At 37.6% G+C, this 20,769-nt stretch overlaps 1 protein-coding gene and 1 long non-coding RNA gene across 2 annotated transcripts; both read right to left on the reverse strand.

Annotated features, from left to right (window-relative positions):
- Positions 1 to 260: 260 nt before the first annotated feature.
- Positions 261 to 14,339, reverse strand: LOC143608855 (uncharacterized). Its single transcript, XR_013149336.1, has 3 exons — positions 14,151 to 14,339; positions 826 to 928; positions 261 to 699 (listed from the first exon to the last, which is right to left on the reverse strand). It is a non-coding gene; the product is annotated as an uncharacterized LOC143608855 (long non-coding RNA).
- Positions 14,340 to 19,349: 5,010 nt separating this feature from the next.
- Positions 19,350 to 20,697, reverse strand: LOC143608863 (uncharacterized). Its single transcript, XM_077083786.1, has 6 exons — positions 20,429 to 20,697; positions 20,249 to 20,308; positions 19,955 to 20,098; positions 19,796 to 19,855; positions 19,521 to 19,673; positions 19,350 to 19,410 (listed from the first exon to the last, which is right to left on the reverse strand). Exons 1-3 carry the CDS (start codon positions 20,678 to 20,680, stop codon positions 19,979 to 19,981), a joined length of 432 nt encoding a protein of 143 aa, XP_076939901.1. The 5' UTR covers positions 20,681 to 20,697; the 3' UTR covers positions 19,350 to 19,410; positions 19,521 to 19,673; positions 19,796 to 19,855; positions 19,955 to 19,978.
- Positions 20,698 to 20,769: the final 72 nt, after the last annotated feature.

Consider the following 20,769-nt stretch of genomic DNA (forward strand, 5'->3'; position numbering starts at 1 on the left):
CCCTTGTATAACGAGAGTATCGTTATACTTATTTTATTTTATCACTTTAAATATTATTGTGACCCATGTCCTACACAAAACCCACTAATAAACGTTGAATGTTATAATTTATAGTCTAAAAAGGAACAAGTACAAGTATACAGACGGAGGTTATTAATAGTAATGTTAAACCAATAGAAAGTTAAATAAGTCTAAAATGACAAGAGTAACAGTTACACTCTTGACTTTTCATTTAAACTAGGAATTGTACTCGCGCGTTGCAGTGGGCTAAGTTGGTGTCATGTTTCAAGTGCATTAGAGATATTGATATGGCAAGAGGGAATTCCTCACCCGGCTTTGGTTATGGCAAAAGGGTTAGGGGGCTGAAAGATAAACAATTACCAAGCCTTTGTATTATAAATTAAGAAATCAACATGAAAGCTTTAGAATATACACAATTATGTAATGTAGATTAGGACTTAGGAGTTCAACAAAAGATACACATGACGTATATAATGCCTTACCAAGAGAAAACCTTGTGCCACAGCTAAAGCGACCAACCATTTCCAAGAGGGTGGATACCAAAAAGAATGCTGATTTGGTTCGCGGTGATGCGTACATTCAAATTATACCTCTCGATTTTTCTTCGTAGTCTCTTCTTTGTCATTCCCTTAACTTAACCACTTCAACATGGAGCCCACAAAACAAACGACAATTTCCCTGCCACAAATAAGTTGCAAGCAATCGGCCAATACCTTAAATGAACTTGGTAAAAAGTATTTCAAACAACAATGTTAATTCTGCAGACCAAACTATGTGAAGATAACGTTATGGAACTGAACTTACTTGAGTATGCCATCCCATGTAGCTTATAATCCCCCACTCGGGCAACTCCCGTGCAGTCTGTCTCAAATGTCTTTCCATGGTATTGTAACTTTTAAATCCCCCACTAATCTATCAAATATAAAAGTTAACTTAGTATCAACAATGTGTTGCTCGTTTTGTAACATTTTATCTTAGCCCTAATCAAACTGAAGCTAGAACATCAAATTCAAGATGGAGAACCAACCCCTTCAATTTTGTGTTCACTTTACTATACATAGAATCTCTTCATGTGTGTGATGTTTGTTATTTTTTCCCCTTTAACATGTATTAGAAAAACTGAATTTTCAATATATTTTTGTTCTTTTCACCTGAAAATTAAAGTAAATCAATAAAGAAAAGTTCAACTAAAAATCATTCATGTTTTAAATCTTTAAACTATCTAAACACAAATGTGAGCTGATTCATCATTGACCTTTGTTGTTGACGTGAGGTCGAAGTCTCACCCAAAAATAAACCGATTACAACTATTAGCTAGTGGTAAGCGGGTATCGAACACAGGGAGTTTGTGGAAAGTTCGTTACTAAGTAGCTATAAAATTTAACTTTATTAAACTAAGTGCAAAAAGTAAATTCAAAGATTTTCTTGTTGGTTTTGATTAACAAAAATAACTAAAACAATAAACGAGTTTTAAACAATATAAGAAAATATGCCCTCCCTCGGTTTCAGGTTTCTATGAATGTTACAGTGATGTTTAGACTGAGTTCGTGTTTATGTAAACGATTGTGATAATTGAAGATCAAGTACTTGGATTATATAACGCAAGGTAATCACTCAAAAACCAATTAGTTTATCCAACCCTAAATCCCTCCCGATTAATCTCGATTACTTAAAGAACCAAGAACTGACGGTTTAGAACACAAAGTCGATAAACTAATAATCTATCAATCAATACATAAACATCATAATAATGAAATCAATAAGATTAAATATTATCTCAGAAATTGATAAAACATTCAACCAAACAAGCATAATAAACCTTACAATCCGAGGGAAAACATAAAGGAGTTTAGCCGAGCATGATTCGGTTCATCATTCCTTCGATTATAAGTTGCATATGAATCAAAAACAAGTATTTAACGATTACCACACTCAAAATAATATTCTTGTCTCCCCAAAATCGCCTCCAGGTGTTTCTTAGATGAAAAGATATGTAAAACATATGAAAGGCCGTCCCAAAATACAAGAAAAAACGGCAGTTACGAATTGCAGCAACGCGTCCACCGTAAGCTACGGTGGCCACCGTAGCTTACGGTGGCTTCCAGAAAGCCAACGGTGGGTATAATCTGCCTTACGACAGCTATATCTTCAACTCACACCGTAGCTTACGTTGGGTACCGTAAGCTACGGTGGACTTCACTCTAATTTCATTTTCTTGTTTTTGCCATAACTTCCTCGTTCTAAGTCCGTTTTCTTCACCATTTTCGCCTACGTTCTCGTAATTCCATCATCTAGCTTTTCATACCTGCCATTACACGAGTAAATATAGTTATCCAATTCAACAAGATAAACCAATTAAACACATGAATATTAACGGACTTAAACCACTTAAGGGTTGTCCCATGGACCACCCGTCACATTCCCACACTTACACGTTGCTTGCCCTCAAGCAACAACTCACACAAACTCTTTATTATTTTCAACTTGTATCCACCAATCTTACCACAAATCCGGTTCGGTTAAGGTCCCAAGTCATACCATATGCCCTTCTTTTAATCGGGTGCACTAGTTCAAAGTCGATAACCTACCAAATAATTTGATGCTACAATTTAAAACTATGGAACCGCCCAAACGAGTGTACTTTGTTTCCGGTTAGGGCACACATGATCACACCCCTCATAATATAACATCTCTCATCTCGGTTTAATATCTGGACCAGCATAAAATGTTCTAGTATCTCTCTGCCCTCAATACCAAGTATGAACACAATGTAATAAGCTTGGAAGCAAGTCATATCTCCACTCATTACACACCGGTTGCATTGAGAATAGAACTAAGGGTTTTGTTGTGGCTTAGGTTAGGGTGTGGAAGCGGATTTATTTTGTGACTTATGGTGGATGAAACCCAATTTATTCAACAAACAGACCACTCACTCACAATTATTTGCAAACGACACTAACTCAAACATCGAATCTTTTTGAGCTTTTCTTTGATTTTCCAACTTTTTTTTTCTCTTTTTTTTTAAACAAATACTAACATCAATATATACAAACAACTGAATCGAGACATACGTACATTGTGTACTATGATCGACAAACAACTTGTATACAACACTTGACATACCGAATTTCATCCACAGGGTTAAAAATAATAAAGGCCAAGGCAAACACGGCTTGTAATGTGGGTTAAACAAACGAAAGAGAAAAGGCACAAACTTGGCTCCTAGGGGATAATGTGTATTATATATAAAGCAAATCTCACACACGTACCGGAGGAATTAGGCTGCCGATATGAAACATGTGTACCCGTCCCCATGACTCGTTATCCCATTTAAACGGTCCATTTTAATTTTCCTTTTTTTTTAAAACAACTAGGCACATGTTGCTTAAGGAATTCTGACCATGAAAAGGGACCCAAAACTTCACCCCGCCATCTTACCGCTTTCCGATTCTTTTAAACACATTTTTTTTTAATTTTAATTTTTTTTTAATTTTACCATTTTTCTGATTTTTAATTTTTCCATTTTTTAATTTTTGTTTTTTTATTTTATTATTATTATTATTTTTTTAACGAATTTTTTTTTTCAAAACCAACAAAATTTTCCTCATCCCCAAATTTGGGATACATTGTCCCCAATGTATGTTTTTGAGAGAAAAAATAAACAAACTACTTCAAACACAACCCTCTTTTCAACACAACCCTTTAATACTTAATCAAAAGTATTTTATCCACCACCCAAAAACACAAAAATATACTCAAACAAAATAGCAACTATACAGTAATATACAAAACGGAGTTCACCTGGACTTATGAAGCTCAATCAGTAGTAAGGCGGTCGGGCCGGCCCGAAAATGGACGTCATCATATCATTGAACTCACCAAATCCAAATGCATCTTGACCATCACCACCTTGCTCACCTCCTTGTTGTTGTGAGGTGCTTTGACTTGAACCTTGATTGGGATCCACCCACATAGAATGATGCAATGGTGGTGTAGGGTATGACACACTACCATCGTACGGTGGCAAAGTGGTGTAATCCACATATGGCGGGTCGGCCACAACCGGTTGTCCCGCATGCCACGCGTCATGCATCCGTCGCTGACGATAATCACGATATCGGTTGTTCATGTCATTCTCACGGGCATATGCATGGGTGCGGTTCCACTACTCTTGTCGATCAGAATTCTGCTTTAACGCCCTTTCCATACTCGCACCCATGAAGGTTTGTTGATCAAAAATAGTTTGGGAATATTCAGGCCAATTCCCAAACATAGGCGGTCTTTGGCTTTCGACCACCTCTTGCATCGTTCCCTGGTGAGCCCAGTTCAAATCATACGGCCTTCGTGCATAGTCAAATGCACTTCCCACATAACCGGATTGCATCCCCGGTTGCCTTCCATCCCCACTCGGTCCCGCTTGATCCACATTCATATGAGTTACATTTGGATCATCATGATATGCCTCATCACCACTCATCTCATCTTCACTTTCCGGGTCATCCGCTTCACCCGCATTTAATGGTCTTGCATCTTCCTTCAAGACTCTCCATCTCCTTCCGTCACTCTTCAACTTGTGGTACCGTTCGGAAGTTGAATATACCCAACCGGACCCCAAATGTGAAATGTCAAATGGCTTGAATTTCTTATAAGAACCCCTATCACCCACTTGAATAGCACCATATTTCTTCAACCATGCCGTTATTAACCGACAATGTGGTATGATCTTCCGGTCCACACTATTCCGGCTTATCCATACGTTACTCATGACCAAAAATCCATATGAAATCAGCGGTGAGCCATGTAGCAAGGTGTATAATATTGGAACTTCAGGATATCATACCTCGATCCTATCACCCCGACGCGGGATGACGTTATTGATGCTTATCGTTAACATCAATTTTGCTTCCATCTTCAAATTTTTTCGGTACAATTTCCTGGCGTATGTCCCGGGCAAAAACAGATCATCCAACATTGTGTTCCACATCGGGTGCTTCTCGGGTGCCAAATACAAATCATCCAAATCCGGGTACCTATACTGATTTTGCGGTTTACTATCAAACTTTGCTACTCGTCTCAAACTATCAAACGACATTTCCACTTGAACCCCATTCACAGTACTGACCAACCTGTCCTTTGATGGATGGTTACCTGCAACCTTTCGTAGAGTAGCCATCCATTCTTGTATTTCTGTATCTAACAAATTACTTGACTCCTTGTCATAACATTTCAAAGCTGCTTCCCAACTCAATGCTCTGAATTTATCGGTAACCCCAAATGGCCCAAAATCCTCTTCTCTAACTTCTTTTCGTAAATAAACGCATCAGTTCGTTGTCTCAACGCGTTCATTTGATCATGGAAAAGCTCCGCTTGCCATTCTTGAGGTTGATCTGCCAAAGACCCTGACCTCCAAATTGGCTTTTCCCTTATTTGATCTTCTTCCTCTTCACTTTTCGGGTCATCCCTTTGAAGAATTAACCTTCTTCTTTTCGGTTGGTCAGCCGGGTTACTTGAAGACCCAACCGGTTCTTTCCCTTTTCGACCCATTCTAAACACAAAAACAAAACAACAAAAGAGCAAGTTAATCACTTTTCAACCTTGAACATCCCCACACTTGCTTAACATTATGATTGAAGATGTTACATAGACATATTATTCAACTTTTCAAACAATTTCACAAAAATTTTGACATTATGTCCACTAAATGACCAATAATATGCCCATAATTATGTTTCAAATCATACTAATCATCTTCAACCATAACCCATTCAAACTCATTATTCAACAATTCAAGCAAGTGTGAGTGTAGCAACAATTATTAACAACTTACAATTTCCTTGAAATACACCATCAAGAATGATAATAGATTATATACCTTGTTGTTGTAGAAGATAAAGATGAACAAAGCTTCAAAATACACAAAAACCCAACAAAATTTCGGACTTGGTTGTCCAAAATCGACCACCAAGACAAGAGATTCTCGCAAATACAATGGTATAACTGAAACAATTGTGAAATTCTAGCCAATTTAGACCCAAAAATCAATTGATTTGGTTAGGAAATAAGAAAGTTATGGTGGATTGAAGGGTTAGGGTTTTTGAAGGTTTGTAGATGAAGAAGATGGTGAAATATATGGTGAAAGAGATGGGTAATACGTATGTGGTGTATATTAATTGTAAATTTGTTTTTGTTTTTTTTTTAACTCTATCGGAATCGGTCGCCCAGCTCCAAGGGTCCACCGTAAGCTACGGTGGACACCGTAGCCTACGGTGGCCTTGGTTCAAAAATGTCTACCGCACAACAGTTGCTGGCCAACGTGGGTTTTTTTCTCCCCACCGTAGCTTATGGTAGGTACCGTAGGCTACGGTGGCTTGTAGGTTTTAAAACTTTTTTTTTTAAAATAGACCAAAATAACCAACAATATTAAAAAAACATATTTACCAAATTAAAATAAATTAAAAATAAAATTACCCTACCCCCCATGAAAAACCCGAGTTGTCCTCAACACGGTATAAAAATCGCAAGGACTTCCCCACACTTGATTTGGACAACTCCAAAGCGAAGAAGGTAATTTTTAAAACCAATTTTAAATAAAAACTAAATTAACCTATACTAAAATATACAACATACCTTGGCCTCTTAATTCGTTTCCTCATCCGGTGAGCGTAACAAGTAACTCACCCGGTCCACATCGAGCATATTGATGTCCTTTCCTTCCAAGTAAGGTTTAAGCCTTTGACCGTTCACCACTTGTTTCGTTTGTTCTTGGACATATTCTATCTCCACATCACCAAACTGACCCACTTTTGTGATGACATATGGGCCCATCCACTTGCTCTTTAACTTGCCCGGGAACAACTTTAACCTTGAATTATACAACCACACCTTTTGACCCACTTCAAAAGTCCGTTTTCTCAACTTTGCATCATGAACTTTCTTTAGTTTGTCTTTGTACGCGAAAGCACATTAATACGCTTCATCCCGGATTTCCTCAATCTCATTCAACTTCAACTTTCTCAACTCACCCGCTTCCTTATAATCCGCGTTAACATTCTTGATCGCCCAAAATGCCTTATGTGCCAACTCCATTGGTAAATGACACCCTTTCCCATAAACTAACCGATAAGGAGTTGTGCCAATAGGAGTTTTGTAGGCGGTCTGATATGCCCACAATGCATCATTTAACTTAGAAGACCAATCCTTCCTATCGACCCGCACCCTCTTCATCAACATTTCGTTAATTTGGCGATTGGGCACTTCAACTTGTCCACTCGTTTGCGGATGATAGGGAGTAGCGATTTGGTGATTCACATTGTACCTTTTTAAAAGCCTCCCAAAGTTGAAATTCTTGAAATGTGACCCACCATCACTTATAATAACCCGCGGGATGCCAAACCGAGCAAAGATGTTTGATTGAACGAATTTACAAACTACCGAATGGTCATTAGTTCTTGTTGCTACCGCTTCTACCCACTTGGACACATAATCAACCGCGACCAAGATATATAAAAATCCATTCGAGTTTGTAAACGTGCCCATAAAGTCAATTCCCCATACATCAAAAATCTCTAACACCAAAATCGGTTGCAATGGCATTTCATCCCGTTTCGAGATACTACCCAACTTTTGACAATTCAAGCAAGGTCGGGCATACTCGCTTGCATCATTAAAAATTGTCGGCCAATAAAAACCACATTGGAGCACCCGGTAACCCGTCTTTAGACCGCTAAAATGACCTCCACACGCCGATGCATGCGCATGAGTCAAGACTTCCCACACCTCAGAATCGGGAATACACCTCCTTATCATTTGATCCGAGCCAATCTTGAACATATCCGGTTCATCCCAAATATATTGTTTCACTTGGGCCATGAACCGTTGTCTTCTTTTCTTCACCCAATGACTTGGAATAGACCCCGTTGCTAAATAATTCACAAACTGGGCATACCATGGTGTAGTCGACACGGCTAACAATTGTTCATCGGGAAACCGTTCATTTATCTCCATCGGGTCATCAACACCCTCTAACGGAATTCGGGATAGGTGATCTGCCACGGCATTTTCACACCCCTTTTTATCCCGAACTTCTAAATCGAACTCTTGCAAAAGCAATACCCATCGAATTAACCGTGCTTGTGCATCCTTCTTCTCCATCAAATATCGAACCGCGCTATGGTCCGAATAAACGATCACCTTACTCCCCAAATATACGAGCGAAACTTATCCAAAGCATACACCACCACAAGCAATTCTTTTTCGGTGGTTGTATAATTAAGTTGCGCTTCGGATAAAGTTTTACTCGCATAATAAATTACCACCAGCTTCTTCTCTACTCGTTGACCCAATACCGCTCCAACCGTGCTATCACTAGCATCACACATGATCAAAAACGGCTTTGACCAATCTGGTGGTTGTAGAATGGGTGCTTGTACTAACTTCTCCTTCAAACTGTCAAAAGCTTACAAACATTCATCAGTAAACTCAAAGGGGACATCCTTCAATAAGAGATTACATAAAGGTTTTGAAATTGCACTAAAACCTTTAATGAATCTCCTATAAAATCCGGCATGTCCCAAAAACGATCTCACCCCTTTAACATTTTTCGGGGGTGGTAAAGATGAAATTACTTTTATTTTAGCTTGGTCAACTTCCATTCCCCTACTTGAAACCACATGACCCAACACAATGCCCTCTTGCACCATGAAATGACTTTTTTCCCAACTCAACACCAAGTTTGTCTCAACACATCGTTTTAAAACTTTTTTTAAATCAACGAGACACGACTCGAATGTTGAGCCAAAAATAGAAAAATCGTCCATTAAAACTTCAAGTGATTCCCTGACCATGTCAGAAAAAATGCTCATCATGCATCTTTGAAAGGTGGCCGGGGCATTACACAGTCCAAATGGCATTTGCCTAAAGGCAAAAGTACCATATGGACACGTGAAGGTGGTCTTATGTTGGTCATCGGGATGAATTGCAATTTGATTGTAACCCGAATATCCATCCAAAAAACAATAATATTTTTGACCCGAAAGTTTTTCAACTATTTGGTCAATGAATGGTAGTGGAAAATGGTCTTTGAGGTTGCATTATTTAATTTTCTATAATCGAAGCACACTCGCCACCCAGTTACCGGTCGGGTGGCGATTTGTTCACCATTATCACCTTTTATTACCTGGATGCCGGCTTTCTTGGGCACAACCTGTGTCGGGCTCACCCATGCACTGTCTGAAATGGGATAAATGATCCCCGCATCCAACCATTTGATAACCTCCTTTTTCACCACTTCTCGCAAATTCGGGTTCAACCGTCTTTGAGTCTCCCTTGTGGGTTTAGCCTCCTCATCAGTAATTATTTTTTGCATAACAATGGAAGGACTAATACCCTTTAAATCCGCCAACGTCCATCCAATAGCAGCCTTATGTGCTCCCAACACTTTTACCAACACCCTCTCGTGTTCTTCCTCCAAATTAGAAGCAATGATAACCGGAAGAGTTTCATTCTCCCCTAAAAATGCATACTTCAAGTGACTTGGGAGTTCCTTCAATTCAACCTTTGGTGGACACTCCAAAGACGGTTTTGTACCCGAATCGATCGCAGTTGGCAGACTTTTAATTTGATGAGTCCATGGTGGTCGTCCTTCTTTAACCGCCAACACGTCTTGATTTTTCTCTTCCATCCTCAATGCACAAAGATGTACCTGTTCAGAAAAATCACAAACACATGCTTCCAAAGCATCGTCCTCATAATCGTGCGGTTCACACGTGTCAACAACATCTGCCATGAAACACTCATCACCACATAAAGCATTAGATCCGTTAGTGAACACATTTAATCTCATTTTTCTATTTCCAAAAGCCATATCAACTATGCCCGATCGATAGTCAATAATAGCATGAGCGGTGTTTAAAAACGGTCGACCCAATATAACATTTTGTTTTCGGGTCGAATTAACCGATGAGTAGTCCAAGACCAAAAAGTCAACCGGATAGTAAAATTCTTCAACTTTTATTATCACATCCCGCACAATTCCTCGGGGGAGTTTATGGGACAAATCGGCTAACACAACCGTTGTCTCAACTCGTTTTAAAGGACCAAAATCATATTGGTCGTATAAACCCCCCGGAAGAATACTTACTCCGGCCCCAAGATCTAGTAACGCCTTAGACAATTGAAAATCGCCTATTTGAATGTTAATTAAAGGCTTTCCCGGATCTTGAAGCTTAGGAGGAAGATCCCCATTTAAAACCGCACTTACCCGCTCAGTTAAATCCACTCGTAGAGGCACTTTTTGTTGCCTCTTTTGAGTGCATAATTCTTTCAAAAACTTTGCATATGCGGGCACTTGCTTAATTGCCTCAAGTAAAGGTAAATTGACATTTACTTGTTTTAAAACTTCCCACATCTCTTCTTTTTGAGGGCCCCTCCTTGAAATGATATTTTTCTTACCCGGGTCAAGTAAAGCCGAAGGAAATGGAACCACTTTTGGTTCTACTTCCTTATTTTTATCGTTTAAATTTGAAGTTTGACCCGGATTTTGTAACGGTTTTTCAAAAGTGACATGTTTAGTGGGTTTATTTGTTACGATTTCATCATCACTTTCATTACCCGTAATATCCTCAACTTCCCCATCAACCACACCCGGTGATAAATCTTTTTTATATTCTTTACCACTCCTTAAAACACTAACGTGGTTAATAGGAACATTACGAGAAGAGTTATGAGAAGGATTTACCTTTGTGTCGCTTGGCAATTGACCCTTATTCTTCTTCAAGTCTGACACTTCAGTTGTGAGTTGATCCATTTGTGTGGTCAACGATTGGATGGCTTTATCTCTTACTTCATCCTTTTGCATTCGCGCATCATCAAGTTGATTTCTTCGTTGCATGTCTTGTTGCATCAACTTCAACATGTCCATAACCTCATTACCACTTGATGAACTTTGACCCGTTGACCCGCTTTGACCGCCACCCCCTTGACCTTGATATCCTTGATTATTCCCGCCATGATAATTACCTTGGTTATTATATTGTTGGCGAGGGACATAATTGCTTTGACTTCCTTGAAAATTCGGGTTAGATTGGGTGGCCGGATTTCCATAACGAAAATTCGGGTGATTTATTAACCCGGGGTGGTAAGTGTTGGAGTTCATGTTGTAATTTCTACCACCTCCCCCTTGAAGTGCATTTACCTCTTCCACCGGCACTTGACCTACCGCACATACCTCCGTTGCATGACCCAACTCGTTACAATTTGTACAAACATTGATGACTTGATTAGTGGTTTGTACATGCCCTTCTTCCACAGCTTGCACTTGCGGTCTACCAATCGCCGGTCTCGCTCTTCTACCGGTTTGAGCCTTTCTCTTTGAGGTAACCGCCATTTGTTCCAAATATGCCCAATCATCTTGTTCATAATTGGTACCAAATGTACCATTAGTAATCGACCGCAAATCCCGTTCATCTTCCATACTCAAAACCCTCATGAAACTCATTCAACAACTCCCATAAAGCAATACCGTGATGAAGACAATTCTTTATCATCATATTGAACCTCTCAAATGCTTCATGAAACATTTCCCCCGATTGTTGTTGGAAGGTTTTCAAACTTCTTCTCGCATCATTGGTCTTTTGGGCTGTGTAAAATTCTTCTAAAAATCTTTGTTGCATTTCGGCCCAAGTATAAACAGACGCGGAAGGCAAAGTGTAAAACCATTTCTTTGCCTTGTCTTCCAATGAAAACTGAAACAAAACCAACTTCACATCATCCGATGTAAAACCTTGACCCCCAATTGTGTTGCAAATGGAGTCATATGCCTCCAAGTGGAAGTAAGATTCCTCCGTTGCTAGACCTTTATACTTCGGAAGACTTTGAAGTGAATTTGTTCTTACTTCAAATGTCCTCCCTTGATTATTGAGAGGGATAACCACCGGAGATGGATTATTAGTAATTATGGGTCGGAAATGGGCTTCAATCCCCCTTACCATCTCTCTTGCATGCCTTATTGGTACACCCATGGGTACCCTTGGTTGACCCATTTGCCTATAAACGGGCCTTGGCTGCACAAACTGTTGTTGAAACTGTGGTTGGGGCATTTGTTGTTGAAATTGTGGATCTTGAGGTTGCCCTTGCGGTTGTTGAATAATTGGTGGCGGAACTTGTTGATTCACAATAACATGTGGTTGTTGTTGAGCTTGTTGTTGAATCGGTGGTGGTTGCACGTTTTGTTGGACAACCACCGGTTGTTGTTGAGGCGGTTGTTGAACAACCGGTGGTGTTTGTCTATTAAACCCTTGCACCGATTCCGGATGTTGCCATTGACCATAGGCCAAATTTCCTGGATTTACCCTTTGACTTCCATCACCTCCCGTGTAGTAACCTTCTACATCATACCCATCAAATTCACTGTCAAACCAATATCCGTATACATCACCTTGTGTTCTTGAATGTTGCATAAACGGTTGGGGTTGGTATTGGTAGTTTGATTGTGGTTGTTGAAAGGGTGGTGGTTGATATTGTTGAGATGATGATGATGACGCACCAAAGTTAGGAAAAAGGTTGGTAATAGGTAGCAATGTGGATGATGTTGAGTAGGTGTATTGAGCAGCTATGGGTTCGGTTGTGGGTGGTGGTTGGAGTTCACTTGATGCTGTAGATATATTAGTAGTAATCGGTGGAGGTGGATTTGGTGGAGGTGTAGTCGGGGCTGGTTGACCCGAAGTGGAAACTGGTGAATCCATATTGCTGTTTGATGCAGTTGGAGAACCAAGAAACTTATTCTCCCTGAGCAAGACTCGATTTCTTCGAAGTGTTCTGTCAATTTCGGGATCGATTACTAGTGGTGATGACCTGTTAGATCTTCTAGTATGCATACACCTGTAGGTACCTGCACACTAACACAACCAGCGTAAACCCGAAAATAACAAACAAAAACTACTAAAGCTAACACACGTTGCACACTACTCCCCGGAAACGGCGCCAAAATTTGACGTGAGGTCGAAGACTCACTCAGAAATAAACCGATTACAACTATTAGCTAGTGGTAAGTGGGTATCAAACATAGGGAGTTTGTGGAAAGTGCGTTACTAAGTAGCTATAAAATTTAACTATATTAAACTAAGTGCGAAAAGTAAATTCAAAGATTTAGTTGTTGGTTTTGATTAACAAAAATAACTAAAGCAATAAACGAGTTTTAAACAATATAAGAAAATATGCCCTCCCTCGGTTTCAGGTTTCTATGAATGTTACAGTGATGTTTAGACTGAGTTCGTGTTAATGTAAACAATTGCGATAATTGAAGATCAAGTACTTGGATTATATAACGCAAGGTAATCACTCAAAAACCAATTAGTTTATCCAACCCTAAATCCCTCCCGATTAATCTCGATTACTTAAAGAACCAAGAACTGACGGTTTAGAACACAAAGTCGATAAACTAATAATCTATCAATCAATACATAAACATCATAATAATGAAATCAATAAGATTAAATATTATCTCAGAAATTGATAAAACATTCAACCAAACAAGCATAATAAACCTTACAATCTGAGGGAAAACATAAAGAAGTTTAGCCGAGCATGATTCGGTTCATCATTCCTTCGATTATAAGTTGCATATGAATCAAAAACAAGTTTTTAACGATTACCACACTCAAAATAATATTCTTGTCCCCCTAAAATCGCCTCCAGGTGTTTCTTAGATGAAAAGATATGTAAAACATATGAAAGGTCGTCCCAAAATACAAGAAAAAACGGCAGTTACGAATTGCAGCAACGCGTCCACCGTAAGCTACGGTGGCCACCGTAGCTTACGGTGGCTTCCAAAAAGCCAACGGTGGGTATAAACTGCCTTACGGCAGCTATATCTTCAACTCACACCGTAGCTTACGGTGGGTACCGTAGCTACGGTGGACTTCACTCTAATTTTATTTTCTTGTTTTTGCCATAACTTCCTCGTTCTAAGTCCGTTTTCTTCACCGTTTTCGCCTACGTTCTCGTAATTCCATCATCTAGCTTTTCATACCTGTCATTACACGAGTACACGTAGTTATCCAATTCAACAAGATAAATCAATTAAACACATGAATATTAACGGACTTAAACCACTTAAGGGTTGTCCCATGGACTACTCGTCAGTTGTATCATAAGAAGCTAATTTGATTGGTGAGCAATGTCGTGTGGCCTAACCGATGTACCCGTTTAGCACCATCACTCAATGCCTCGATGGTTTCTTCAAAGAATAAAAATCATTAGTATAATTAAAAAAAACACTAAAATCTAGTGTTGCACCTGCATTTTTATTAGCTTTTCATACAAAGTACAAAGTTAAGAATAGGTTCTTAAAAGTCCAGCTATATATTGTAACTAATGCCATATTATTAAATAAATATGACAGTTTACCTACACAATGAAAACCAATATTGTCAAATTCGGAAGACAAACTTGAGTGAACTCAAAAATTGTCCAAAGCTTCCTAAGGTTACATTGAATTGCTTTATAGATTATGGTCACTAATCGACTAATTTCGGCTTAAAAAGAATCCTAACCATGTCCAAAATATGTAATAATTTGACCCAAAACTGAAATTTGATAAAATAATAACATTGCATGTACCAAACTTGAGAAAGAAAGAAGTGGCTCGTCTTCGATCTTTTGATTTGCAGGCTGAAAATTAAGAAAGAATTAAATATCAATTATAATTTGACAAACTTGATTTGATGAGTATTTCTTACCTACCGGTTAATAATTCACAAAACGCCCATAACCGCGGCACATAACCACCATCCACCACCGTCTTCTTCGTTTTTCCGATTGAGTTCGCAAACCCTAATCCCCAATAGATGTTCTTGCCACTCTTTCTTCTTCAAAACCTAACCTAGAAATTTTTGGGTTTATAGTAACCTACCTTGTGAACGCTGATGATGAATCAATGAAGCCAGGTGTCGTGGGAGAGGTGAAGAAAACTGATGATAAAGCCGAGGAAAAGAGACATTCTAGGGGCTTCATCATAAATTGCATATCATCCACATGTTTTCTGTAGCTAGTAAAGTGAAAGAAACTAAAAACAAAACCCATGCTATCTATGTGCAAAGTGTAATATATGTATGTATTGGTGTATGTATAGGTGTGCAATGAAAGTTAGTACACAAAGCTTCATCACTTGTAACATTGATGAACAGTGGTAAATGTGAGACAAACTCAACTTGCATTTTAAATATATATATATATATATATAATTCAAACAAAATACAGTTTTTGTTTAAAAAAAAACTCATTACTATTTCTTAATGATCTATTGGTTAAGAAGAAGATGTAATTGTAGTCTAGCGGTTGTTGGTGCATAAGATGAAAAATATCATTTGTCTATGGGAGACATTATTGATTCATGCTCTAGTTTATATGTACACTCTTGTAACATGTGTAGCGGAATGTGATAAACAAACTTTCTATCGTACTATGCAATATATCACGAGACAATTGATGAACTGACAGAGAGTGAGTATCACGCTGTAATTTTCTCACCGCCGTATCGCGTGTGTTCCTACTAGTATAACATAATATATATTATTTAGTAATATTTTTTGTAACATTATATACATATATACCAAATAGACACCATTTCATATATGGTGTATGAGGTTTGTGTAAAGTAACAAGTTTAAGTTTTAAGCTTTCAATTTTGTAACAAGTTTGTGTATTAACATTAACTTCTGTTAAGTTATCTATTAAACTCTAAAAAATGACTAAAATACCCATTGATATTTAAAAACCATTTATTACTATTAATATCACTATATAATAAATGAGAACTTTGGTGACGCAAAGCTAACACTGGTCCAAGTGGCGAACAAACAGTTGGGACACGTCACCTTATTTTGTTTCCAATGCCGTAACGCACGGGCTTTGACTCACCCCTGCAATGCACGAAACCGACAACGCTAGGGTTTTACTAACTCCCAAGTTTTACCAACCTTTTCGTTTTACTAGTGGTTGAAAATCCCAAAAATAATTTCGTTAAGTTAACATATAAAAAAATAAAATATTTAAAACAATATTTATTCGGTCATCAAAATCTGGGTGTTGGTAAAACCCGAGTGTTGCCAGTCTTAGGCTTTGCGACAGTGAGTTGGTAAAGCACGTATTGGTAAAAGACGAGTGTTGCCAGTCTCAGGCTTTGCAGCGGTGAGTCGGTAAAGCAAGTATTGGTAAACCCGAACAACGTTGCGGTTGTGAGTCGACACACGAATTCGGTCGGTTTTGGTTACATTCGTTACGAAATCGAAACTAAAACGAATCAATAGGTAACACCTGGAAGTTAGAAAAAGCCGAGCATTGCGGCTGTGAGTCGACACCCGGATGTTGTGGCGGATAATCGATGTGAATCTCGTCGGTTTAAGTTACGTTTGTTACAGTACCGGATATAAAAAACCAATATATATATATATAAGATGACGTGGCCCAAATGTTTTTCCTCCTCCACTTGGACCAATGGTAGTTTTGCGTCACCAAAGTTCTTATTTACTACATGTTAATTATCGTTATTGTTATTGTTATGGTTATAGTTATTGTTATTGGGTATTGTGTATTGTGTATTGTTTATTGTTAATTTTGTTATTTGTTATTGCTATTATTATAATACTTAGGGGGGAAGGATCATTAGAGAGCCCCCCTTCGTGAGAAAACTCTATCTAACCATTGCTAAACCCTAAAAGCTAGACCCCAAACACTACACCTTAAACCCTAATCCCTAAAAAGTAAAAACTAAACCCTAAACCCTAAAAAAAGATCTACACTTAAAACCAATAGTTAGATAAAGTTCTCTCACAAAGGAGGAGTTCTCTCATGATGCTTCCCCTGATGTAATAATTAGTGTGTTATTTATTTAAAATAAAAACCAACAAAACATTGGTATGCTATATTGTTTGGCTATCAGACAGACAGATTCGTAACGGTTTCTGGGTAGGTATAGATCATACAATGTGAGCCCCAAAAAGGGAATATGTAGAGATCTGGCCACCTGCAAAAAAAAAAACAAAAAAAGCCAAAGAAAATTATTATTTGACCAATATAAGAAGAAGAAAGAAGACTTAGAAAACTGGTATCAGAAATCCTACTCCCTTTTTTAGCTGATTTACTAGAAAATTTTCAACCTGAAGTTCATTAGTGCTACAATATAATGACATATTGCATCTGTATTACTCTGCTCTGAAGTTTATGCCAAAACATTATGATCGCAATGAAAAAAAGGCATTGCTAAAATTTTAAAAGATTGAAGAGTTTAAGTAAATGCAAAACTCACGACTTCATTTTCAGAGTTTTTACTGCAGCTTTAAACCTCACGCGCTGGCTCGAGATCCGGTATACCATTCTGATGCACAATACAGTAAGATTCTATGACTCACTTGAGCACAAACAGATCCATATGCCAAAAATATATATATAAATAAATAAATAATCTTTAACCTAAAGTTACCTGATTTAATGTTTCATAATACTTGATATTGCTGATTCCCACCTGATTCTCATACAAAATCAACATATTTGCATTTGTTGAGACAAATTTTAGAGCACTAAATACGCGGTAACGCTCACTCATGTGCTGAACACAGGGTCAGTCACGGACCTGACTTACAATGTAGGAAGACTCCTCCTGTCTTTGTTTCATCTCCACCACACCAAAGTTAGAACTACAATCACAGAAAACCCGATTAAGGGGTCCACGGGCTTGAAACCCGTAGACACTCCGATGCACAAGTCACAATGTATATGTATATGTAAATACCATGTATTGATAAACGTGAGTAAAAACCTGACCCTAAGAAAACATGTAAAAAAAAGGTAAATGATCTTATTAAAGTTACCTAATATTTTAATGTTTCTGTTTGTTGGTTCTGAAGCATACCTTTTTCTCTGCGACACTTCTTCCTCACTTTCCCCATCTACAAACCCAAAATAAATGAAAATTTTTATGCAGTAAGCTATTACAACAACTAACATACAAAACATGCCTCGTTACTTAACTTTTTAGGAGTCTTACAGCAAGCATACCACTTGGTGTCAGCCCTCACCATCTTTTAAATTGAAATCAACCTCAACTCTCCAATAATCACAAGAACCAACTTTCGTATGCAACACAAAAACAAGGTACACAATCACTCTTCTCATACAACACAAGGGTACTAAATAAAAAGAAATGTTGAAAAGTGTAAGAAAAATACCTGAGCATGTATAATCCCCACACACACACATTAGCAGGTGGCGTGACAAGAAATATGAAACATCAAAACTTCCATGGTGCTTTAACTTTAGCAACCTAAAAGAAAATAACAAACAAGGTATTAAACAAACAACAGGATTATGCTAATTATTATAAGACATAACAGAACAGAGCATTAGTAATAATATTAACGAGAATTCTTACACAAGGTTTTTTTGGTTTAGTTTCAGTAGTTTTTACAGGGCCTTGTTTTGGTTGCTTTGTCACAGATGCAGCAGGACCAAATCTTTCACACCTTTTGTCGGATTCCTAGAATCATCGATCCGCTTTTGAGTTCGGGATGATCCAGTGACCACCCATGAAGGCTGTATGGCATAATGAAACCACATCAGCACGTATGTTAACAAATATCATGCAGATTGATATTATAATTTGAGGGAAAAAAAACATTTATACATATTATGAATAAAAAGTCATTATCACCTTTCGAGCAGTAGCCACCAGCTTTACATCTTCTCTTTTATCACTTTTAAGTTTGGCAACCTAAAAGAGAACATAAGAAACAGGAGATTAAACAAACAAGAAGCAGGATAATGCTAATAATCTTAACATTAACAGTAATAATAATATTAATAATGAGAATACTTGCAAAATCTTTTTTTGGTTTAGTTTCAGGTTTTACTTTTGGTTGCTTTGGCACGGATGTAATAGTTTCACAGCTTTTGTAGGATTCTCAAAATAATCCATCTGCCTTTTAGTTTGGGATGATTCATATAATAACAAGGAAGGTTTTGTTGTTGATGTCTTGGAATCATGATGTTGAAATGAAGCGTTTGCAGCCTCAACAAAAGCAGATTCTGATGATGGTGCAGGCTTCAACAATCCGGATTCTGATTCTTGTTCAGTGACCACCCAAGAAGAAGGCTGTATTGAATAACGAAAACGCATCACTATGCCCATTCCAGATTCTTTTTCTTCTTCAGCGACCACTAATGAAGGCTGTATGTAATGAAACCGCATAAGCATGTCAACAAATAAATATCATGCAGACTGGAAAAAGAAAAAAAAACTTTTTTTTATAAAAATGATAAACAAAGTCATTAATTTACCTTCCGAGAGGTATCCAGCAGCTCTAAAGCTTCACCTTTATCACTTGTAAGCTTAGCAACCTAAAATAGAGAGAAACATATTTAAACAAACAAGGATGATGCTAATTATTTTATCTCTATATCACAAAACAGAACAGAACATTAATAATATTAATAATGAGCATTCTTACAGCAGAATCATGTTTTCTAGTGGCATATGCAGGAGCGGATCTTTTTCGGGTAGCCGGAATAGAATCAAACTCTTTTTGTAGAGCGTCTAGGCGGTGGGATGCCCTCTCAAGAAACTTTTGATGATCATTATGAATCCGATGTTGTTTAGCAACCTAAAAGAACATAACAAACAGTAGTGTTATATCACATAACAAAGCATATGTTATTATTATTATTATTATTATTATTATTATTACAATATGAATCTAGATAATAAAAATATTTATTCGTTTACCTTTCGAGCATTATCCAACAGCTTTAAAAGTGTGCTTTTATCACTTGTAACTTTAGCAACCTAAAATAGAGAAAAGAACATATAACAAACAGGAAATTAAACTAACAACAAGGATGATGCACAAAACAGAACGCTAATAATATTAAAGAGAATTCTTACAACAAGGTCTTGTTTTTTTGTGGCTTATGCAGTAGGAGTGGATCTTTCTCGGGTAGCGGGAGTAGTGCCATACTCCTTTTGTAGAGAATCTTGGCGGCGGGATGCCTCCTCAAGAAACTTTTGATGACCATTATGAATAGCAGCCTAAAAGAACATAACAAACAGGAAATTAAACTAACAACAAAGATGATTCTAATTAGTATTATATCACACAACAGAGCATATGTTGTTATTATTATTATAATTTACAGTGTGAGTCTAGATAATAAAAAGATTAATAATAACGTCGTTTACCTTTCGAGCATTATCCAGCAGCTTTAAAAGATCACTTCTAATACTTGTAATTTTAGCAACCTAAAATAGAGAAAAGAAAACATATTAGAAACAAGAAATTAAACAAACAACAAGGATGATTCTAAGTGGTATATCACATAACATAGCATTTGAACTAATAAAATGAATGAGATTACTTACAGGATCTTGTTTTGGTTTAGTTTCGGTTTCTACAAGATCTTGTTTTGGTTGCTTAGTCACAGATCCTTTGACGCCTTCTTTTGTGGGATTCTTTTGAGTTTGAGACGATCCAGAGAACAAGGAAGAATCTGCTGCTGTTGATGTGTTAAAATCATGAGCGATTGCAGCTTCGGTTGGAGGAATGTTAGTGGTTGGTGGAGTAACATAAGCAGATTCTGATGATGGTGTAGGTATCAAAACAAGGTAGCCCATTACAGAGTCTGATTCTTCTTCAGTGACCACCTGGTGTGGCATAACGAAACATGTCAGTCAACAAATATAATATATATTAATATCATTAT

This window comes from Bidens hawaiensis, unplaced genomic scaffold, assembly GCF_021521415.1.
Source record: "Bidens hawaiensis isolate Kalapana, Puna unplaced genomic scaffold, B.hawaiensis_p1.1 tig00419441_1, whole genome shotgun sequence".
NCBI lineage: Eukaryota > Viridiplantae > Streptophyta > Magnoliopsida > Asterales > Asteraceae > Bidens > Bidens hawaiensis.